Here is a 25,558-nt window from a genome sequence, read left to right on the forward strand (position 1 = left end):
AAATTCTATTCACGGTTCGAGTTACCTGACATTTTGGTATGTAGCTAACTTTTTGCCTAGATTAGTATTTACGATACTTTTTTGTCCTGAAAGAGGAGGGACCGATCTTGTGGAACAAATTCTGTTCGATTGGTTCGATTTACTTTTGCCTCGATTAGTATTTATGGCACTTTTTTCGGGAAATGGAGCAGGGATCGGCTGTGATTGGGACTTGGACTGGGACTAGGACTAGGCCTGCGACTGGGACTGGGAGCGGCACTGAGACTATGACTGGGATTGGGACTGGAACTGGGATTGGGCTTGGAACTGGGACTGGGACTGGTAGCGGCACTGAGACTAGGACTGGAACTGGAACTGGGGCTGGCACTGTGATTGGGCTTGGAACTGGAACTGGGACTGGGTCTGAGGCAGATACTCAGACGTGGACTGGGACAGGGACTGGGATTTAGACTGGTACTGGGACTGGGATTGGGACGTAGACTGGAACTGGAATTGGATATGGGACTGGGACTGGGACTAAGACGTGGACTGGGGAAGGGACTGGGATTGGGACTGGAACTGGGACTGAGACTCAGACTGGGATTGGGACTGGGACTGAGACTCAGACTGGGATTGGGACTGGGACTAAGACTGAGACTGAGACTGAGACGTGGGCAGGGACTGGGATTGGGACAGGAACTGCGACTGGAATTGGAACTGGGACTGAGACTGATACTTGAACTGGGATTGGGACTGGAACTGGGACTGGGACTGGGACTGAGACTGAGAAAGAGGAATGGAGAAGAACTAGAGAGAAGAGAAAAGATGGAAGGAGAAAGGATAAAGTGAGACGAAGATAGAGAGATATGGGTAAATAAGTGAGGGAAAAGACGGTTAGGGACAAAAAGGATAAAGGTAGAGGAAAGAGAGAATAGAAAGATAAGAAAAGGGGAGAGAGGGGAAGGAAGAGCAAGAGGTAAAAGCTGCTAAAAATTTATGCAGATAGACCAAAGCTAGGGCAGATCAAAGTCTGCCGGGTCTGGTAGTATAAACATGTTTTGGTATCGAAAATGGTTCACAATCAAAAACAGAGTAAAGGAGGCGGCATTAAGAAACATCAACTTAACCTTTCTACTTTTATATCCATTCTCAGCTAGCAAAAAGAAAATAGAGTATTTATCTATAAACAGTATGGTCGAAAAGTCAACAAACCAACAACAACTTATATATGTACCAAAGTAAATAACTTAAAACACTCTCACTGCCGATCAATGGCGCCACACTCGTTTCTATCCTCTAAAAGGACTTTTGTACACGAGACTCTTGCAGCGATGCATCAAGGAAACTAAATGCCAAATTTTCTAGCAAACAAAAGAAAAGAATAAATGTTGGCAAAGAAATTCAAAAGTGTACTTAAGCATTTACATGTGCATACTTATGTACTTATGAGTACCTACGCATTTGAATGTTTATAATTGCCGTCGGATCTGTTTGAAAGGATGTCAAATAGGAGTGAAGTTGATCAATTTCGTATGATATATTTTCGAATGTGCAGGATTGTCTTTGATCTTGGGACTTCAACGCAGTTAACACATGTTTGAGTGCAGTATTTAGTTTGCAAATATTTATTTAGAAGCGTAGCACGCAGATGTTTTTATTTTAACTGAATAAATGTTGAAAGGGAATTTTTTATTAGACATTTAAGGGATGTTCACGTTAGTCTCAAATTGAGATTCTCAATGCGTCTAAAAAATATTCGATGGATATGAGATAGAACGAGTGTAGGATTCGAAGAAATTGTGGTGTGGTCATTCTGCAAAATGATATAGTAACTAAGCTAACTCCATTCTAACTCTATTTCAATTTTCTCCGTCAGCCATGCTGCCATAAAACCCCTACAATGTAGTGCTACATCGTCACTAGTGGTGTTAGAAAGCAGGGAAGCTCTAAACAAGCTGGTCGATAAGTGCAACCAGAGCATAATATAGGTTCCAGGCCACAGTAACATCTCGGGAAACTTCGCTGCTGATGAGCTAGCAATGGAAGGCACCAACTTGGGAACAATCACTTTTGCTGGCTGGGTGAACCCTTCTGTAAATAGTTGCAAGCACTGGCTGCGATCTCAGTTCAGGGAACAAGCTTACGCGAGATGGGCCATGGAACCAACATGTAGGGAATGCAGGCAAATCTGGTCCAAGCTGAACGAAATGCGGTCGCAAACGGGTCATAGTTCTGAATCGCCTCTCTATTAGTCCATTAATAGGTATTTTAACAGTTTACGGGGCTCATATGGACATATAGACAAATGACTTCTGCCGCAGCTGCAGGGACAAGGAAGAGATAGAAAGCGTAGAGCGTTATCGATGCCGTTGTATCGTACTGTTGAATACCAGATCTCCACAGACACTTTTTGGAGTGCCTTGCGGAGCAAGAATCCGCAGATATAAACGATATTATGTACTACATTAAGCAAACGCGCTGGTTAAGCTTCATGAGTGTATGAACCACGATCTACAGAAGGGAAACAAGGGCTACTTCGTGGTATCACAACGCGCCACAATGGTCTACTTTAAGCTAACCTAACCCAACTAAACTAGCCTATCTGACCCTCTCGACATATATCAATTTGTGAGCGCTTGGTTAGAAGTTGAAGCTGGTAAAACCAACCTTTTTCAAATACAACAAAGGCCCCTTCACTCTTGGTAAACAGTAATTGGTTAGGTGGACTGCAAACTATCGGTGTGGTCGGTAGTTCCGGAACGTAACATCAAAATCCAGAATAAATCAACAAGGGGTGATGTAGGTTGATGTCCTATCCCCAATTTTGTTCAATGTTAACATATCAAAGCTCCCTTCCCCACCAAAAGGAGTTGCAATAGTGTCCTACGCCGATGACTGCACGATAATAGCTACAGGTCCTAGCCCTTCCATTGATGAGTTTTGCTGTAAAATTAACGAATATCCCCATTGTATTTCTTTTTGCAAGCAGAGCTGGCACTGTGGGATAAACAAAGTGTAATGTTAAGGTGCCATGACGTCGATTGCATTTCGCTACCGGCGTTCCCTCACCCAAAAGCAATAGGTATGACGTTCGATCAGGACAAACGTTTTAGCGAGAATGCAGCCGCAATTGTTCCCAAAGTTCAGAGCCGTAACAAAATCACCAAGTCCCTTGCAGGCTTCTAGTTACTTATGATATAATTGGCTACACACTTGTATGCTACGAGTCTCTTTTATGTCATCTAAACATCATCAATACAGAGAAGCAAGAATACTCAGGAGAGAAATGAAATGCTGAATAAACAGCATATGTTGAATACCCAGAAACGTCGGCATACCAACAGACACTTGATTGAAGAGGCCTAGACTCTGCCCAGGTATGGAAGAAGTCCGTAAGCACTCTGAAGAAATTTGGCACTTAATAAGTCAGCCATATGAAGAAAAGAAGCACAAAAAGACCCTCAGATACATCTCTGGAATATCGGCAAATTACTATGCCGCCGAATGCCCGGTGGACCGCGTTCTCAAAGACAAATACTCTAAGCTTGCAGCTGAAGAAACTAACCACGGAGACGCGCTTCACTCTAGCTCAATTTTGTTCAGGATACTATTACAGATTAAACTCTTACTTGTCCGGAATCAGGCCCGACAGAGGTATTGTATGCCTAGCATACGATGGGTCGCGATATCTTTCCAATTGCAATGTGGAACCAACTCCTCTAACATCCATGTCTCTTGGCAAGTTTCTTCGGATTTCCATTAGAGGATATTGATGACAATTTGTGAGTGATCGCACCTATTGGATGGGGCGAAGCCCTGCAACAACAACAACAACAGGATAGAAGGTACTTGGAGAAAAATATTTAGTTTTTCTTCATAGTTCAGCTGTTTTTATTCCACACAACTTCCTCTCTTTCATCCAGAATATTTATTTTAATGTTATCCTTATTCATGATCTCGTTGTATTTCTTATGGTCTTTATTGGTTTTGTTACGTCGTTGTTGTAGCAAAGGCTTTGAAGAGTGTAATTGATGTTTATGGCCCTTTGCCGGATATAGATCCGGTACGTTACGGTAACAAGCACCATCAAGGAACAAGCCCGACCATCTCGGGAACTATTTGTTATGACCACATTGAACCTTCTAGGTCATCTCGCCCCCACCCCTTACTTCCATGAGGAACTTAGGGTCGCCAGAGCCTCGACTGGTAAAGACACAGGATTCGTCACGTGTAGGTGAGGTTGATAATTGGGTTGGATAAGCTATAAATTGCGCTGGCAACCCTTTGAAAGGGGTGGCGCTACACAACCCCTCAAATTATTTGGGTATTTTTAATTTCCCTAACCTGCTGGGGGAGTTTTATTACATTGTTGTTGCAGCTCTTAATTTTACAAGACAAATAAGAAAAAAATTATACGGAATTTATTTGACAATTCACTGATACGAACCGTTAACAAATGATCAAGAATTATGAAATTAGTGACACTATTTTATATCTGAGGAATTCCACTTTATATTAAGGTCAATGAAATGTGTAATAACCTAAGGAAATGCCGTTATAAGACTATCGATTGAAAACTACAAGATTCGATAACAATAACATCGAATATTCGTACCAACACTATGAAATATTTTGTACTAAAAATAATTGCTAATTTATTTTAAACATTAGAAACTTAAAAATACACTATTCTTGGCAATTTAAGCCAACTGTGACATTTCTTGTCATAACATTATTATTTTTCCAATGTACTTAAGTTGGGAATTTAAATTTCATTACTTTTTGTGAAAAGCAGCTGAAAAATGTGTGGCCTCTCTTTGCCAACAAATTATTTTATAAAAAAAAACAATTCAATTTTTAAATTAAATAAATATTTGTAAAAAAAGAATGTGTCCTTTATTTTGTTATTTTTTGTTGTTCTGCAGTCCAACAATTTTGACATGAACAAGAACAGCTGACTGACAATCGCCAATAGCGCAGATTTCTCATGTATTTCTTCTGCTTGTTTGCTTGTTATAATTAATATTTGTTGTTGTTGTCATTTTAGTGTTTGTTCTTGTCCAAAAAGCTGTTTTGTCTCAAATTCATGAAAATGTATAATTTCATGTGCATCAGCAAGGTAGGATGAAGAGGAGGGGAGCGTATGTTATCGTACACTAAATAAGTACAGTGACTAAAATAATTGCATTTGCATAAATACAATTTATGAAAGCGATAAAAGTTTGTTTTTAATTTTTTTAAACTCTTAGCACATTTTTGCTCTCAATTAAAAAAATTAAATTTTTATTATACCCAGCTGTACTTGTACACAGGGTATTATAACTTTGATTGGATAACGGTTGGTTGTACAGGTATAAAGGAATAGAAATATATATAGACTTCCATATATCAAAATCTAGAAATTCTAGAAATAAGTAAATCTTACGGGCTGTCAGATTACTACAGCGTCTTTCAGGCAGAAATTATATCCGTGAAGAAAGCAGCAGAAATTCTGGAGGAAGCGTGCTTAAGCTGCAGTCGCGTCAATATATATATTGATAGTCAGGCAACGATTAAGGCAATATCTCACACAGTACTTCGTGAAGAAGTGTTCTGGAATGCAAAGAAAATTGATTGAGGCATGTCCATCCGTCTGTCCGTCTGTCCGTTAACAAGATAACTTGAGTAAACATTGAGATATCTTCATCAAATTTGGTACACGAGCTTATCTGGAACCAGAATATATTGGTATTGAAAATGAGCGAAATCGGATGATAACCACGCCCACTTTTTATATATATGACATTTTGAAAAACACAAAAAACTTTATTATTTAGTAAATAATACACATAGAATGTTGAAATTTGATGTGTGGACTGATATTGAGACTCTTGATAAAAATTTGAAAAATTTTTTAAAATGGGCGTGGCACCGCCCACTTGTGATAAAATGTATTTTACAAATATTATTTATCATAAATCAAAAATCGTTAAACCTCTCGTAACAAAATTCGGCAGAGAGGTTGCCTTTACTATAAGGAATGCTTTGAAGAAAAATTAACGAAATCGGCTAAGGCCCACGCCCACTTTTATATAAAAGATTTTTAAAAGGGTCGTGGACGAATAAAATAAGCAAATTTGCAAAAAGCTTTATATCAATGGTATTTTATTTCCCCAAGTGGATTTATAACAAAAATAGGTAAAACTTCAAATTAAAAAAAAATGGGCGTGGCACCGCCCCTTTTATGACTAAGCAATTTTCGCCATAACTCGAAGAAAAATTAGTTCAGAATAGAACCATATGTATATGTATTATTACGCAGCCTTGTAACACTATTAAGCACGCAAAACAAACAACAACAGCATTTCAAGTGTACAGCTGGGTATGTAATATGCGATTTCACCCGAACTTAGACTTCCTTACTTGTTTTTCTATAATATCAATAACAAACACAATTGTATAAAGCCCTTTAAGCATGTCTCGCTAATTGAATACAGATAATTTATTTTTTTAATTTTAATTCGCTTTTTAAAATTGAATCCTTATGAATTTAGTAGAGGAATAAAAAAATAATTGAAATTTTTAAAAATATTCTTACTTTCATGTACTAAAAAAATGCGAACTCTTTAAAATTAAAAATAAATAATAATGCATTTTTCCGGTAAATTTCTTTATAGAATTAAATTTTGGTTAGGCTTTTTGACCAATGTATATTAGATGCAAAATAAAACTTTATTTCATCTTTATACCCGACGTTTCGCTAGTCTCTCTAGCTTCTTCAGGGGGACATCTTTCAAAATGTATGTATATCGTGTTTTATATGAAGATGAAGTGTGCTCTAGGTTGAGATGGGTTAGGTTACAGCAGCTGCCCATCAGCAAAGCACAGAATATTTAGACAAGCCGCCCCTTTGTGTTAGGGTGTCCGAGGGACTATTCATCTTCATATAAAGCACGATATACATACATTTTGAAAGATGTCCCTCTGAATACGATATACATACATTTTGAAAGATGTCCCTCTGAAGAAGCTAGAGAGCCTAGCGAAACGTCGGGTAGAAAGATGAAATAAAGTTTTTATTTTGCATCTAATATACATTGGTCAAAAAGCCTAACCAAAATTTAATTCTATAAAGAAATAATTTATTTTAATTTGGTCAAAAATTTAAAGTAGCAAAATGTTAATAAATTATTTTTATTAAAAGTTCTCTTTTTCATGTTAACGCTGACATTTAACAGATTAACGGAGAAAAGTTGTACTTTTGATAATTTTTTAAAAATTTGTTGCTTATAAAAGTAATTCTGTTTTTCAAAGAAAATTTGAAAAGTGTATTTGTTTTAGTATTCAACTTTTAGGTTGTTTCTGGGGAAAGTTTAGAGATTTTTAATTTTATATATATTTTTTTATTTAAAAAAATTTAAATAAAAAGCTATGCTCGCTTTTAAATTTTATAAAGACAAAAAAAATATTAAAGGTTTTAAGATTTAAAAAAAAAATCAAGGCTTTTTAAATTATTTTTACTTAAACTTAAAAAAATTTCACTTTCATTTAAAAAAAAATTTATTTAATTAAAAACTAACAATTATTTTTTTCGAATTATGTGCAAAGCTAAGTCAAAAACTTTAAGTTAAATGCACTGCAACCTTTATTTAAATCGACTGTGCTAGACCTTTTAGCCTATTGCTGTACGTGGGGGTCTTTAATGTATTGTGACGAATATTAGCATCACTAAGCTGCTACTAAATAGATGCACACAACAATAAAGCAGCCACTCTTATGTAGAAAGCGACGGAGAGGTATCTCACACGTACAAATATGTAGTCATCAGCCGAAGTAGTTACTCACACATACACACGCATATGGCTACAAACTACAAATATACATTTATAAAGCTGGTAACCAAGCATAAAGCTCGCGAAATTACTAGACCTTAGGAGAAATGGGTGAACAAGGAAACCGAGAGTATAAAAGCAGCGCAAGCTGTGTAATAACGAATCAGTTTGATTAAAACACGCTATTGTGAAGTACGTGATATTGAAGTATAATTGTACTACTCCCAACAAAGTTTAATAAAGACCATTTGGCAATACAGAATGTTGGAGTGATTTATTCAACAGCTTAGCGATTCGAACGTTAGCACAAAGGTTGCAAATAAGCAGAATATTCCCTAAATTCGTTGCAGTATTTAAGCATCTCTTCAGGCTTTTTACTCCATATCATAAAGGAATTCAGAGTCTTGCCACCTAAATGGAAGGGTCTCTGCCTTGCTAAAGCGACGCATTCGCAAAGAATGTGAACTGGCATTTCAAAGATTTGTTTATCGGATCGATTTATGTACCTTACTAAGTTAATATCGTAGACTACAGTGTCCAGTAGTGAGTGTTCATAGGTCCTTTCTGCTTACATTAATGAGTTTGGCTAATACTTTGGTTGCTTGGAGTAGAAACAATTTGGCCTGACTTTGCCCTGTGCACTCAATCCAGTGTTGCCTGAACTGTTTTTTTCCCAATTACGTATGGTGTGCGTCTTTCTGAGGCCACAGAAAGGCTCTGGACCACCTACTTGGTTAGGTACACTTCCTGTTCATTACCTTCATGTACCTCATGTCAAGGAACCAATCATAACAAAACCTTGTTTTTAGTTCCCAAATAATTTAGGACTCCAATGCATTCATACACTAGCTTAGAAGTAGTTGCGTAGGACTGCAAGGCACGTAAGGCTGACCGGCAATCTGACATAAGGCGGGGAAAAAAACTTAGTTGCTTTGCTTATTTAATTATTCGAGTCACTGTAGTTAACTATTTGCTTATGTTTTTGTATTTTTCTGTTTGTTCATGTGTTTTCGACATTGCTATGGCCAAGGTCGTGCGATTTTATCCCACAGATCTAAAGCTGCAAACATGATCTTGTGAGCGAATTTTCCATGCGTTTTTTTTTTTTTGCCTTCTTATTTTTCTTCTCAAAAGCATTTCATTTGTAAATGTGACTCTTACATATTTTCACAACCCTGACACTAATTATATGGTTATTTATTTTAGTGAAAAATATTTAAATACTTTTTTAAATCTGTTTTTGTTGTTATTGGTTTTGTTAAAATGTAAAATGCATCAGCATTCATTTGTCACATTCATGGTTGCATTTCACACCAAAGTAATTAGCTATAATATTTCTTTTTGAAATTTTGCTACAATGTTGTTAAATAAATAAATGCGCGCGAAAGAGAGCTGTGTGGAATGTTGAATTTTTTTTTAATTTTCCCCGCACTTTAAGCAGCACGTGTGGGTGTGACCACAAGCTGTTTTTTTTTAAATCTTCATTAAAAATAAATACATATTTTTTTATTTTTTCCATACATACATATATTCTACATATCTATATTTTATCACTTACTCTTTGTGCTCAGCTGCTCGATCTCTTTGTCTGCGATTCTTGAACCAATTAGAGACCTGAAAAACAAAAACAAAAAAGTTTTATAAATGGGTATGTGTTGTTCTAATATTTACATAAAATACGCTGCAAGTATATAAAAATTATTATTTTCTTAATATGTAGCAGGCATTTTTTTTTTAATTTTTGTATGCTTATTAAATTAGGCCAGCAAAGTGATTAATGAAATTTCTTACAATCTATAACTTAATTAGCTGCATTCAAGCGAAAAACAGACCACACATTTATTTGTTGAAATTGATAAATTAAGCATGTTTTGAAAATATCATACAAAAGCAAGTAAGGACGGGACTGTCTTCGGCTGTGCCGACGACTTCATACCTTTCATGAATAATCGTCTGTATAAGATATGAAATATACATATAGTGAACAGATCTACATACCTAAGCGATTTTTAAGATAAATATAAATAAAACAAGTAAGGAAGTCTAAGTTCGAGTGAAACCGAACATTACATACCCAGCTGTACACTTGAAATGCTATTGTTGTTTTGTGTGCTTAATAGTGTTACAAGGCTGCGCAATAATACATATATATATATGGTTCTATTCTGAACAATTTTTTCTTCGAGTTATGGCTCCCGAAACATAGAAAATTGCTTAGTCATAAAAGGGGCGGTGTCACGCCCATTTTTTAAAATTTGAAGTTTTTCCTATTTATTGTTATAAATCCACTTCGGAAATGAAATAACATTGATATAAAGCTCTTTTTTGCAAAGATATGGCTTATTTATTCATCCACGACCCTTTTAAAAATCTTTTATATAAAAGTGGGCGTGGTCCTTAAACGATTCCGTTAATTTTTCTTCAAAGCATTCCTTATAGTAAAGGCAACCTCTCTGCCGAATTTTGTTGCGATAGGTTAACGATTTTTGATTTATGATTAATAATATTTGTAAAATTAAATTTATTACAAGTGGGCCGTGCCACGCCCATTTTACAAAATTTTTAAAATTTTTTTTTAAGAGTCTCAATGTCAGTCCACACGTCAAATTTCAACATTCTAGGTGTATTTTTTACTAAATAATCAGGTTTTTTGTGTTTTTCAAAATGTCATATATATAAAAAGTGGGCGTGGTTATAATCCGATTTCGCTCATTTTCAATACCAATCTATTCTGGGTCCAGGTGAGCTCGTGTACGAAATTTGGTGAAGATATCCCAATATTTACTCAAGTTATCGTGTTAACGGACAGACGGACGGGCGGACGGGCGGACGGACGGACATGGCTCAATCAAATTTTTTTCGATACTGATGATTTTGATATATGGAAGTCTATATATATCTCGATTCCTTTATACCTGTACAACCAACCGTTATCCAATCAAAGTTATAATACCCTGTGTACAAGTACAGCTGGGTATAAAGATAGGTACTTTGTGTGAGGATGCAAAGCTTCACGTTTTCCGTGGACTGAATGAAATAGCTACAACCATGAACCACTTATCTCAACAATATATGACGTAAACGTAAGTATTTGATGAAATTTTAAACTTCTAGCCATTAAAAAGGGGGCAGAAATTACAGTTTAGATGGGGTATATAATATACATATACACCACCGATTTCTATAATTTTTTCAGACAACAATATATGCTATATGGGTGATTGATTCTCCGTGAGCTTACAGTTTTGTGTCTTTTCGAAATTTGAAATATATTAAAGCATTTTCTATGAATTAAATTATGTAATTGAGTTAAAATTATGTTTATTTTAAAGTTTCATGTTGCATTTTATTGACTGGTCATCAGTTTTATAAAGTTACAGTTCATAATACCCTACAAATTTTACAACCGTGGCATGTCCACAACCACATTTTTCACAACATTTTAGGTGGTAACTTTTTTAATCTTTAATTACACGAGTAATAGGCTGTCATTATATTAAATACTTTACTTAATCTGCAATACTAAATGTTGTTTTAATGATAACATTTCTGTTTCCGCTTTGTAATTTGATTTTGAAAAGTGTCCATAAGTTTTTGAGTAAAAAATGTTATTCAAATCTTTAGGTTGGTACTGCTTTATTGCACACTGGTATGTTACATGTGAGTGTGAATTTTGATCAACGAGTGTCCCCACATATTTCTATGTTAATGGTTGCAGTCTTAAAATAACTGATATCAATTTTTAAACACTGAAGAACTGGAAAAAAGGTACTTATCAAAAATCGTGTCACAACCGTGGTACTTGTATCTTTGTAGTTTTAAGTTAAGTACCGTCTATTGTACCATTTTTCTTTAAAGTTTGCTGACATAACCTTAAAATTTTACGGAAAATCTTACGAGTCATACTAGCTTTTTTAAATGAGCAATTTATTTTCAAAATGTCACAACTGTGGCACGCCTGTAATGGCACAACCGTGGTAAGTTTCAGTATCAAGAACAGAAATTAATAGCTGTAGCTCGTCCACTTTGGGAATGTTTTTTAGCTATAAAAACTCATAGAAAAATTATTGAAAATATTTGAAAATCGAATATTTTTTTCCAAAATTTTGGGTTAGTAAAACTGAGAGTTCGCGGAGCAACGCCCATATACGTAAGCATTTGAAGAAAGTTAAAGCTTGTAGCTGTTAAAATGATGTAGAAATTGTTGTGAGTTTCTTATCTGAACAATCGGTTGTAGGGGATATATGCTATATATACGACCGATCTCTTCGAATTTTTCAGGCAACAATATTTGCTATATACGAAAGTATATGGTGAAATTTGAAGGTTATAGCTATTAAAATGGGGCAGAAATTACGAAAAGTTTCCTATCTGAACAAACGGTTGTATGGGATACATACTATATATACCCCCCATCTATAACACTTTTTCAGACTACAATGCTTTCTATACGAAAGCACGTGGTGAAGTTCGAAGCTTAAATCTGATAAATTGAGGATGATATCACAACAATCCCCTTTTCAGAAAAATCGGTTGTATGGGGGATATATGCTATAGTAGTCCGATCCGGCCGGTTCCGACAAATGTCTAAAGGTACACCTAAATATACCAGCTCACCAAATTTTATCAAGATATTTTAAAAAATTGAGGGACTAATTTGCCGGCAAACAGACAGACGAACATGGCTAAATCAACTCAGCTCTTCATCTTAATCATTTGGGTATACTTATTGGGGGGTCTATCTCTTTTTCCTTAAGGACTTACAATTTTGAGATTCGTGACAAAGTTAATATACCACTTCATTTTCATGAAAGGTATAAAAAGGCATACAAAAATAACCACATGCAGATTTTTAAGTATTTTCATTTTGTTTGTGATGGTTGTTTTGACATTGAAAATTTTGAAAATGTTTCTTTAGTTTGAAACCTGCGCTAATAGTTGAAGGCAAGCATTCCGTGGGTACGAGGTGAATACTCTTACTTTATTTTTAAAACTAGCAAAGTTTACTGCTGATTTTAAGCTTTTTATTACTGATGTATGTATGTAGGTATATTGGAACGATTTTCCGTTATCCCTTGTCAAATTTAATTTCGAGAAAATCCGGTCTCGGCGTTGTGCCATCATCAGTGTCAATTTTCGTTCTGAGCTGTTGTTTTCGTTTTTCTTATATTTATAGTTCGTAGGTAAATGAGCAAGTATTGTTTAAATGGATGTTTGTGTGTGTGTATTTGCATGTGCTGTGAGTCCATTGAGAACCGAGGGTGGTTTTTACTGATCGATTTGTGTGGTTGACTGAGGCAGGTAGAAGTCAGTATGCGAATCACGAACACGCTAAGAACCACTTTACGTCTAAACAATTTTCAATTCAACTGGAAAAGATATAGACAAACAAACGGTCTTGGAATGGGAAGTCCTACATCAGCCATCTTATGGAAGTGTTCTTGTAAAACCTGCAAGAAAAGTACATACAGGAACTGAAGTCGAAATTGGGAGTGTCATTTAACGCTAGATACGTGGATGACATAATATGCGTTTGGACTACTAATAACGAAGAGCTAGTACTGGTACCCTAGCGGGTTAAAATACCAAATCGATTGAAGGGGTTGTATAGCGCAACCCTATTATCAACTTCACCTACCCGTGGCGTATCCTATTTCTTTAACAGCCGAAGCTCTGGCAACGCCAAGTTCCCGGATGTAGGAAGTGGGAGGGCGGGATGGCCTAGAAGGTTTTATGTGGTCATACTAAATCTTTCGCGACATGGTCGGGCTATTGCCTTATTGGTGCTTGTTACCGGAACGTATCTGCATCCGGCAAAGGACCATCAACATAGATAACGTTCCTCAAGGCCTTCGGGGGAGTGCCCTTATCGCTACAACCACAACAACAATAGCTAGTACTGGAAACTGAACAAGACGGACTATCTAGCCCTCACGATAAATATTGATAAAGTTGCCAATAGATTTAACTACGACATATAAAGAAAGCTAACGGCCACCGAAACAATAATACATTCTACCTCGAATCACCCCCAACAGCATACAAGTGCAGCATTAAGTCATTTGGTACATAGGCTTGAAATAACAGTAAGCTCAGGAGGACGCTTGGAGAACCAAAAAGAAATAATGAAAACTAAAATAATAACACATGGACGACTATGACAAATACGGAAAAAGCAACATATAAATTGGCGATGTTTTTTAAAAAATACAACATTAACACAGCGTTCAAAACATCGAACAATTTATGGCGAAAACTAAGAACTAACACTAAGTCAGAGGATTTCCTGCGTAGGCCAACAAATTTACGAGGTTCAGAGAACAGATTAGAGATTACAACAAAAACATGGAATTCAAACATCATACCAGGAGTTCAACTTCGCGACTCACATGTTCGAAAATGACTGTTCCCCAACAAGCCTCAGTAAAACAGAAAAGGTCTTTCACGTACAAGCAAAGGGCCGACGTCTGAACGTACTGAAAAACATGGAAATCTACAAACAAAAAACATTCGACGGTAGAAAAATAAACTAACAGATAAACGCAATTCCTGATACAATATTTGAGCCTTTAAAACTTGTTTAAAAGAAAGTAATAACACAGGTACAACAGAAATAACACAGGTACAACAGATGAATACACAACAACAAATGAACACAAAACAATAAATACACCAAAGCAACAAACAAACAAAGAAAGTCAAACGACTAGAATTACTAACTTCTACCTGCCTCAGTAAGCCACACAATTCAATCAGTAAAAACCACCCTCTATTCTGAATGAACACACCGCACATACACATATAAAAACATCCATTTTGAGAATACCTGCTCATGTACCTACGAACTAAAAAATATAAGACAAACGAAAATAAACAGATCAGAATGAAATTTGCCGCTGATGATGGCATAACGCCGGTTTGTCTCGAAATCAAATTTTACAAAATAAGACGGAAAATTGTTTCAATATACATCAATTATACACCCTGTCGGAAAATCAAAAAAGCGAAATGAGTCATTTTTATATTTTTAAAACCAGATACTTATAAAAAATATAATTTTCGACGGAAATTTTAAAATCAAAACCAAAATGTTTTACCCGAACCGTATTCTTTCGAGTTTTTATGTTTAAATTTTACTGAAACTATATACTAATGTACTCACCTGCGTGGTTGTCAGTCCTGTAGCCTCGGCCAATTCACGTTTTTCTCGCGGGGAAGGATATGGATTGTGTGCGTACCAGTCTCTTAATACAGATCGAGATTTCTCCTATTAGAAATATTAAGAAAAAGAAAGCTATTTGTGCTATACACCATGACATAACCTTAAATTAGTTTACTCTAGCATACAAAAGCACTATTTTCAAAATTCCTGGCCAAGGAAAATCTAAAGTGCGATAGCTGAGTCAACGGAACAAACTACATAGTTAAACGAAGAAAAACGTAATCCCGGACCGGTAAAAATACATACACATACATTCAGCTAGCTAGGCTATGTTATGTGAATGAAAGATGATGATCCAGCTAAAAAATTATTTTTTATCGAAACTTGCCTCTGGAAGCAGAAGAGGGCGGCCCCCCACTCCGCAGGAAGGACCAGGTGAAAAGCGATTACCTTGGTGTGACCGATTGGCGCAAGTAAGCAGAGCGACTGGCGCGCCTTGTTGGACGGCCATAACCGTTTAAACGGTTAAGCGCTAATTAAGTAAGCAAGTAAGTTGTCGCAACTTTATTCTGCTGCGATTGAAATTTTTAAAAAGAGTGATTGTGGACTACGGTTTAGATAACATTGCTCTTTAACAGTGTCCAGTCACAGTCACGGATAAAAATCGCTGCGAATGAGAAAACAAAGGCGACTAGAATACCCAAATAATTCAAGGGGATGCCAGCGCAATTTAGTGTGGCGAATATTACCATCACTATGCTGTTAGTAAATTGTCACAACAACAATAATAGCAAGCAGCCACACTTATGTACTAGGCAATGAAGAGTATTCCATACACATAACCAGCAGCTTGAAGCAAAGAGATGATGTAGCTGGCAGCTAAGAGCAGAAGCTGTTACATACACATACACACACACATGGCTGGAAGAAAAGCATAAACTACAGATATGCATGTATATAGCTAAATAACCAAACATGAGATACAACTGCTATAAAAGGTGAAACGTCTAGATCTTGTGAGAAATGGGCGAACGAGGTAACCGAGAGTATAAAAGCAGCACAAGCTGAGGAATCAGTAATCAGTTTTGCCTTAAACACGCTATTAGTGAAGTATAATTATACTACTCGCAAAGTAGTCTAAATAAAGACCATTTTGCAATAATCAGTTTTGTCTTAAACACGCTATTAGTGAAGTATAATTATACTACTCCCAAAGTAGTCTAAATAAAGACCATTTTGCAATACTGAATATTGGAGTTATTTATTCGACAGTTCAGCGATTCGAACATTAGCAGAACGTGCATACTGTCAACATCACCTACCCGTGTTCCACGTAGTAGGATCAATGTGGTCATATTAAATCGTTCCCGAGATGGAGTGGGCTTATACCTTGGTGTTTATTACCGGAACGTACCGGATCTATATCCGGCAAAGAATCATCAAGATTGATAACTCTCCCCAAAACCTTAGGGGAGTTTCTTTATCGCTACAACAACAACTGAGAAAACACAGTCAAAGATCAAGCTGTTCTTATAAAAGTGCGTGGCTCCAATCTCTAATACCAATTCTGAATACTCAAGGGTTATTAACTATGAGTAGCTTTTTAAGTATTGAGACTAAACGATATACGGGCACGTGATTCCCAGCATTCTTAAGTCTCTTTAGAATATTTGTCAGTATTTGATTTACGTGAGGTAGTATGAAACAGTCCCAGCAGCTTTAATTGGAGCCAGGGCGTACTCATCACCCAATCAACCAACCGACCCTGCTCTGGGTTTTCTAAAAACTCTGGGCCACTTATCCTAGGTCAGGGATGTCAACGTTATCGATGTGAGATTAAAGGGCTCCATTTTGCGAGAACCAAAGTAGACAGCAGTCTTACACTTTGTTTGCCTTTGAAGGAAGCTTAGGTACTTTTTTATGGCCCGTGTTTTCCCACAATTCATAATGTTTTTTTTTTTCACTTGCATGAGTACAACTTATAAAAAGGTCATAAGTTAATCAAATGAAGCCATTACAATATCGAACAAAAGTCCTTCCTTATCTGTCTAAAAGTCAAAAATTGTAAAGCAACACACGCACTGAGTTTGTTTAGGCCTTGCAGGTTTCCCATACATTGCAACAATTTACCATAGCACCTATTTAGTTAAAAGTAGCTCAAAATTGTAACTTCATTTTATGAAGGACGAGTACAAACTGAAACACTTCTACGATTTCATGTACACATTGCTTCACCCATTTATGATATATCAACATAAGTCCCCATATGTGAAAACTTTGCACGAAGTGGAAATACAAAAAGTTACCCTTACACAAGAAAAGTTTTTAAAACAACAAATAACTCTGAGATACAACACTACCTTTACCGTTACACTGACTTTCATGCGATTCAGCACACACAAATTTTCATACTCATGAGTCGCATTTGTACGAGTTATTATTTACTCACCTTGAAGCAGTAACTCGTCTCTTCACCATCCCAAATTGTGCGTGGCAGTGGAAATTTGCGGCGTACACGATATTTACCAACAGCACCTAAAGGTCTTCCGCGCAGTTTTTCGGCTTCCACATAATGCGCTACATTTAAACATAAAAATGTTGTTGGAAAAAGGAAAGAAAAGAAAAAAATTAGAGTTGGAAGTTAAAAGAGCGCTTCGATTTTGGTTATTTTTATAGACAGGTGTATGAATTTTGTTGGTTTTCCACGTAACTAAGGTGAAAAAATAAATCTTGTAAATATTTATATATATTCCTTACCTTTCAACCAGAGCGCTTGCAATTTAGCATGATTATGCGGTGAGAATTGATGATGTTCGAGCAGACGATATAATTCCTTATATTGTCCACGATGGAATGCAACAACGGCCTTCGCTTTTAGCACAGACTCGTTCAATTGCAGTTTATCACATTGCGGTAGGGACCAGAGAAAGCGTCCCAGTCTTTCGATGTTGCCAGCTTGTTGGAGTACCTTGAAGAGAATAAATAAAAGAAGAAGTAATAAATAAATTTCGTTCAAGCTGGAGTTTGAGGTTGATATATGCAGAATAGAATCAGCTGTTGGCTCCCTTCGGAAATTCGTCATTTTACGAACACCGGTGGCGCACGTACTGCCAGACTCAGATCTATTCTCTCAACATTCTGTAACCCTTATTATTCAGCAGCAGGATTGGCCGAAAGGAAACCCGCGAACTGTTTCTAGATAGTCAGGGCAAGTCGCAACGGAAGCCTGTACCTTTCTCATCGATTACAACAAGTAATACTTCCATCTTATCGTTCCCGAGATGGTCGGGCCTTTATGGTGCTTGTTACCGGAACGTACTGGATCTGCAACCGGCAAAAGACCATCCATAGATAACACTCCCCAAGGTCTTCGCTGAGTGTCCTTATCGCTACAACAACAGCAACGGAAATCTTTGTAGCAGAGGCAACCATTGTCTATACCCTTTAATGTCTTTTTAACATTGGCTTGTCATTAGAGGTGACCTCCTAAATAGGGTATCCTCCACTGTTAGAACAACGGAGAGTCGACATTCATTCCATGTCTATATTCATCGCCATATTGGTAACTAAATTTTGAGCCAGCATAACAACATAAAGTTAGAAATTTAAAGCTCGCTAAAAATCTCAAATAAATTTTGGGAAGAGATATTTTCATCTTTTGGGTTCAAAGCTCTTCAAGACACGAGCACCTCTTCAAAGTTAACAACAGACAGTAGATAGTCGTTGAAATGATGACAAGGAAAGCCATTGAACAGACGAACGCAATACTTTACTCCTTTTGCCACTCCCTCATGTCTATATTTAGCGAGATACCCAGTTTCAGATGAGCACTAGAATCCACTTATGAGGTGTGTCGACAAACTAAGCCGCGCATAATGAGAAATAATTTCAATTGTCTCTTCTTAGGTCCATTGTTCGGCGTATTAACGGCACACTATCTGAGGGAAATGCAGGGCAAACTTATAAGAACTCCAACGAATGACTTCTGTTGAAGCTGTATAAATGAGGATGTGATAGAAAGTGCTAAGCATTTTCTCTACGGATGCGCAAGCTCTTTATCGGCTGTTTAGCAAAGCTTGACTCTGCTGAAATTGAAGATATCCTGTGCTATGTACATTAGACGGACAAGAAAATTCACCTTCTTTAAATATATGAAAGAAAAAGTGCATTGGCTCATGCAGTGGTGTCACAATGGGTCAGCTGGCATAAGTGTACCCCACGGCCTTGTTTGGAGGCAGCCACTATGACATAACCTAAGCGTAAAAGTAGTCACGTACGTGATAGAGTTGATATGAGCGAAATCAGACAGCAAATCAGGGCAAAGCAAATAAAGTGTTATAAATTTGCTATCGATATCAATGAGTTATCGAATTTTTATCGACGAGTTAGCGGTTGTGCCGATTGGCTACCAAAAGTGTATGGCTTGTTAGCGAAAAGTTATTGATAGTAAGAATAAATATGGAACGGTTATCGATTTGTTATAAAAAATCATCGCTATGTTATCGAATTTTATCAATTTGCTATCCAGTAGTGATCGATTTATTCATGAAAAATTATCGATTTTTTACCAAAAAGTTATGGATATGTTGTTGACAAGTTATCGATTCATTAACTGAGTGTCACAAATTTGTTATCGGGGTGCTATCGATTTATAATCGACGACTCATCGGTTTGTTATGAAACAGATACCGATAAAACTTCATTATAAAATCGATGACACATCTGTAACTCGTCGATAACAAGCCGATAAGATACCAATTAGAAATCGAAGACTTGGCGATAACAAGCCGATAATCCAATGATAATGATTCGCTACCGATAGGAAAACAATAAATAACTTGTCGGTATGGTTGTTACCGATAAGAAGCCGACGAAACTTTACTCCAAAAGCCCGAAATTAATTTTTTCTGGTCAAGTTATCTCTGTTTTGGTTCGACTTGAACTCTGTGCCAAGCTTTAGAACATTAGTTTCCTTGACATGCATCCGTATGTTTATGAGAGGCCATTAAGGTCTTCCCTCCTTAAAAATGATGGCGCACCTGCCCGACTGTTATGAGTTATGCTTTTGTGCTGTTAACGGGTGTGCATTTGATGGAGCTTAAATCCGCTTTGCGATATAGACAACTACAGACTTTTACAATTTTTATCGATATTTTGAGTATCGTGTATCAAGTCGAGTTCAAGAAGAAAAAAACAGAGGCAGAAAGGCGTGCGTGCTTGAGCTGCTAGCCACCAGAAATAACGCCCGAAAATTGTACCAAAAAATTCGGCGACAGACGTAAGGTGTTAAGACCGGGGGAAACTCTTATAAGAACGAAAAGGGCGACCTTGTAACTGATGTCCAGAGAGTACTTATATTATGGAGGGAACACTTACCTGCTCTCCTATATGGAGACAGCGATTTACCGCACAGGTATGACGAACCCCATCCCGCAATCGATGATGATGGAATAAATGTCCTCCCATCCAATTATGAAGAAGTCAGTATAGCAATTTCCAGATTGCCGACGAGTACCGAAGAAGATTTAACGATGCGCTTTACGCAGACATCAACATAGTCCAGCGAATTAAAACGCAGCGGCTGCGTTTGATAGGCCATGTTATGTGAATGAAAGATGACGCTCCGGCTAAGAAAGTGTTTATATCGGAACCCGCCTATGGAAGCAGATGAAGAGGGCGACCCCCACTCCGCTGGAAGGACCAGGTGGAAAACAATTGAAGCACCCTTGGTGTGACCAATTGGCGCCAGTTGGCTGAGAGAAGAAGCGACTGGTGCGCCTTGTTGGACGGCCATAACCGTTTAAACGGTTAAGCGCCAATTGAGTAAAGTATCCGACATGCTATTTTTAAGCCTAATTGAATGATAGAACGCTTGCTCTATAGGTTGCAAAAATCTAATAACGGTTCGCTCTGAAAATTTTCGGCGCATAGACCAAGGTTCCCAATTCGAAGCTTTGTAGATACTTCAGCTACTGTATTTCCACGGTGAAATTAATTTGTTACTTCAATCTATTTTTGAGAACGATACGAGCTTGGGATATACTTTCCACAGGCAAATTGTAGATTAACGGCGTAGTTTGACGGTTTATTCTAACAAGAAGCTAAACAAAACCTATTTGCTGTCTCCTTAAAACGTAGGTTCATTGCCGAAGAGAGCACTAACGCAATTTCTATAGATCTTAGTTATAAAATTCACTTTCACTTACCTCGCACACACAAGCCACTTGTTCCTGTGTGAAGCCAAAACTGGGCAACGTTTCACGTCCATTACTACTACCATTACCATTACCGATATGTCCGCCACCAGGTCCAATAATACTGCCATTATGTCCCAGCATATCTAAACTAGTATTGCTTGTATTATTATTGCTGAGGCCCACACCGGTGCCTATCAAACCCGTCGGACTGTATGGTGGCGTTTGACGCGCACTCAATACAGCAGCATTAGCGGCGGCTAAATCATAAAAATCTGTGGCGGTATGCTGCAGCATTTTGGTTGTGTTTTTTTTTTTTTTTTTTGTTTTTCTTTAAGCTATTACTTTTAATCAGACTTTTTTGTTTTTTATTTTCAAAATAAAAAATACTTAATTATTTTTTGCAGAGTAGCAATTATTGTTGAAAGCAGTGCATTTTTAAGATTTTTTTGTGGTGAGAGACGCATTTGATGATCGATGCTGATCTGAAAAAGAATGAAAATAATGATTATTAAAAAATCAAAAAAAAAGTTATTAAGTTATTAATACCTACATATGTATTGCTAATTAGTTACTTGATTTAGTTTTATTTTATTAGTTTTTTTTAATATCAAAAATTCTTTGTATTTCTGTGTGCCAAACAAAGATCCTCCTCGTTTGATCGTCATTTGACTCTTGCACAGTGTTTTCTATCTCTCTCCTTTTCTCTTTTAACACAATTTTTTCTCCTCTCTTCCTCTCTCTCTCACTTTCCTACTCTCTTCTTTTTCCTACTCTCTTCTTTCTCCTACTCTCTTCACAATTCTCATATTTATTTTCACCCCATCATGTGCTCTACATTCGCTCATGAGCACATCACATTCCAATTTGTTGTACATATTTCGAAATTGGCCGCCAGCCAACACCCGATATCTCACATAACGTAGATCATTTCACTCAGCGCAACGAAAAAAAAGCAATAAATAGAAGTTTCGTATTTCGTTTTTAGAAATTACCGAGTGTTTACGTATTGCAGTGCATGGTACTTTGTATAATTTGAGAAATTTTTGAAAGTTAAGCAGCGTGAATGCTTAATTAATATTGAAAAATAGATTTGTAAACTCTTGTTCCGGATATTGGCTAAAAATACAATATATGGTGTGGTATTGAAATTTTATTTTAGAGACTTTGTATGTGCTATACCATATCTGAGGCGGTATACAAATAGATGTATTGAGATCTTCAGGCCTTAAAGGTATTATCCGAACTTTAAAGATATATTTACCGATGTCAAAGTGTAGGCATATTATTTTCGGTGTAAATGTTAGACTAGGTTGAACTGGCCCGTGCGTGGGAACCTCACATAAACTGAATGAGGCCAGAAATTTGCTCGCTCCACGACCAAACTGAAAACCCCGCTCAAAAACTAGGGCCTATGTTATAAAATAACTCCGTCCTTGTGGCAAATACTAGAAGCTTTATAGGACTAATGCAACTTACTGCTTGTGCTTATCTCTGGCGAGCACAAAACTTGTTTGACACCGACAAAGCTTAATTTAAAAGCATGTGACACCCGAAGGCAGTGTTCAGTCAGTATACCCATCATGAACCTACAATCCCATATTTTGAGTGATAGGAGAAATTTTGTTAGTCTAAGGTTGTAAGAACTGCACATGATTTTCAACACTTTGCAGCCCCGCGCTTGGTTCCACGCCTTTGCGCACCTTTAATCTCGCCCTATTTGATTGGGACGTCTACGTTACAACATCTTTGAGCGATGTGCCCTTATCAGCTAGCTAGCTCAACCGCTTTTTCGCTTCCATCTATTCCCATATGCCCAGGAGTCAAATATAGATGTATATTTCTCCCTAACCCGATTCTTTCCAGGTATAGCTTACACTCTAGCACACTTTTGGACATTGTGTTATGAGAGATTGTTGCCTAAACTGTTGCTTGTCTGTCAATATAAAAATTTACGCGGCTGCAGTTTAAGCTGATTTCCTCTAGTGTTTCTACTGCTTTAGTTACGTCTACTACTTCCGCCTGAAAAACACTATAGTGATCTGGCTGCTTGTAGGACTTTTTTATTACCTCATCTGCACAGTATACCGCAGACCCTACTCATTCTATAACTTTGAAATTATCGGTGTACACGAGTATCGCCTCGTTTGCCATTTGAGTTCCTAAGGCATACTCCTTATATTTCAGACCTTTCTCTACGTTTATGAGCACCCTATGTAGTGCCGTGTCTACCGACTTGCCTTTGAGTTACGCATGTTTTGTTTAGGAGAATATTTTTGCATACATGATGGAGTTTATATACGGGGTATTCCATCCCATTTCGACCAATTTTGAACCCGACCCCTTTAGAATTGGCTGAAAGTTTTTCTTCTTTTTCTAGCTTACGAAAGACGTTTTTCAGTTTTTTTTCAAATTTTTTCATCCAACTCAAAAAAAGTTATGAATTTTAAAAAAACACCGTTTTTGTTTTCAAAATGCTATAACTTTTAAAAAATTGGCCGTTTGCGATCTTTTTTTTTTAATTTGTTTTTAAATATACTTTTCGGAAAAAATACAAAAAAATTTTTAAAATTTTTTTTTTTTTAATTTTTAATTTTTTCGCGATTTTTCGAATTTCTCCATTTTTTTTTTCTCATAAAAAACTTTAATCAATTCTGCAATCATCCCCACTAATCCCGGAGTGGGCCGATTTTTTTTTTATATTTTTTTTAATTTAATTGAAAAAAAAATTTTCAAAAATAAAAATTTTTTTTTATCAATTTTATTTATATAACAAAAAAATGTAAGAAAATGATTTTTAAGTATTCTTTTCTTTATATATTATGGTAATCTACGATTAAAATAACCAGGATTAATGACTGACACAGTAAACATGTAAGTTTTCTATCTATTTTCAATAATATATAAAGAAAAGAATACTTAAAAATCATTTTCTTACATTTTTTTGTTATATAAATAAAATTGATAAAAAAAAAATGTTTATTTTTGAAAACTTTTTTTTCAATTAAATAAAAAAAAAATAAAAAAAAAAATCGGCCCACTCCGGGATTAGTGGGGATGATTGCAGAATTGATTGAAGTTTTTTATGAGAAAAAAATGGCGAAATTCGAAAATCTCGAAAAACTGAAAAATTAAAAAAAAAACTTTAAAAATTTTTTTGTATTTTTTCCGAAAAGTCTTCACCGCCCATTCGATCTTGGTATCAGTCACCAAGCCCGACACTACCAGTTCCGTAATCTAAGTGTAAGCGTTGTCTGCTGGCACTTCTGCATCACCTCCCTATGGGAAATGTACGTCGATTCAAGGGACTCTTCACTACTACGTGACCTTTCCTCGTGCTCTTATATTTATTAGTCCCTGGGGTATATTTCTCTAGCTAGGACTTTCCTCAACCGCGCAGTTTCACTGGAGCACTCGATGTCCGCAGAAACATTTTTCCATGAGGCTCTCATCACCCTGTAGATTTAGCGGATGTAGATCCTCAACAAAGTCCCTGCACGCTTCGCTTATGTTAGAAGACTAGATGATTATAGCCACAAATTTCCTTAATTCAACACATTCGTATAATAACGTTTGTTTTATAACCAACACTCACAAATTTATATTCATTTTATATCACTAAAATTTTTCAAGCAAACTTTTATTTGATTTTTTTAAACAAGCGTTCGCTTGAATAAAATTCCTTCTTTAAATATACATAATTTTCTCATATCAAAATACGCTCAGATACATTTTAATGAAAAATTCTAAAATTACACAACAAACGTCGACGAACTTTACACTAAACTCGTGGTGTTGTTTTCATTCGTGGGGTGGCGCATAAGATGCCATGATATCGCACAACAAGATCTAGAAATAGTCAACTGATCACAGCATCATTACATATATACAATGTAGCAGTTTGCCTCTTTTAGCAGGGTTGTATAGTTAAGTAGTGTAGATGTTTTAGAGAACGGAAGCATGTCTTTAGATGTAGATCGGTAGCTAATAAGTGGACAAAAGCGATGATAACTTTTGTTCCGAAATTGATAACTACGTCAGTTCTCGTTGAATATAGGTACGCGATATAGGCAGTTGACGAGAATTGCTTGCGAATAAGATTGTGTTTACTTTCTGTCACCTCACTCATACGATTCCATGATGTGAGCTCATTATGAGCTAGATAAACAGGGACCGCAAGAGTTATGAATCGAGTTCTGAGTGATTTGAAGTGAAAGTGCAAATTCGGCGGATTATCTCCTGCCGATATACGCAATATCATCGAACACGATATGCCGATTCATGAAAACATAATATGAAGGGTAATCGCGAAAAATGGAATGAAAAAGCGGATGAGTTTGCTAAAAAGGACGCATCCCTCAAAGCTTGTTCCATAGGCGTTCCAATTAAATTGGTTGAAAGGCCAGAGTTGC

At 36.6% G+C, this 25,558-nt stretch overlaps 1 protein-coding gene across 1 annotated transcript in view; it reads right to left on the reverse strand.

Annotated features, from left to right (window-relative positions):
• so (sine oculis) overlaps nt 1–25,558 on the reverse strand; it is a 178,468-nt gene that overhangs the window by 97,688 nt on the left and 55,222 nt on the right. The window contains exons 2-6 of the mRNA XM_067771886.1: nt 21,159–21,631; nt 17,710–17,920; nt 17,402–17,529; nt 14,953–15,057; nt 9,349–9,404 (exon numbers count right to left, since the gene is read on the reverse strand). Coding sequence (XP_067627987.1) covers nt 9,349–9,404; nt 14,953–15,057; nt 17,402–17,529; nt 17,710–17,920; nt 21,159–21,443 — 785 coding nt within the window. The 5' untranslated portion in view covers nt 21,444–21,631. The remainder of the gene's footprint in view (nt 1–9,348; nt 9,405–14,952; nt 15,058–17,401; nt 17,530–17,709; nt 17,921–21,158; nt 21,632–25,558) is intronic.

The sequence above is a fragment of the Eurosta solidaginis genome, chromosome 3 (assembly GCF_040869045.1).
Source record: "Eurosta solidaginis isolate ZX-2024a chromosome 3, ASM4086904v1, whole genome shotgun sequence".
Lineage (NCBI taxonomy): Eukaryota > Metazoa > Arthropoda > Insecta > Diptera > Tephritidae > Eurosta > Eurosta solidaginis.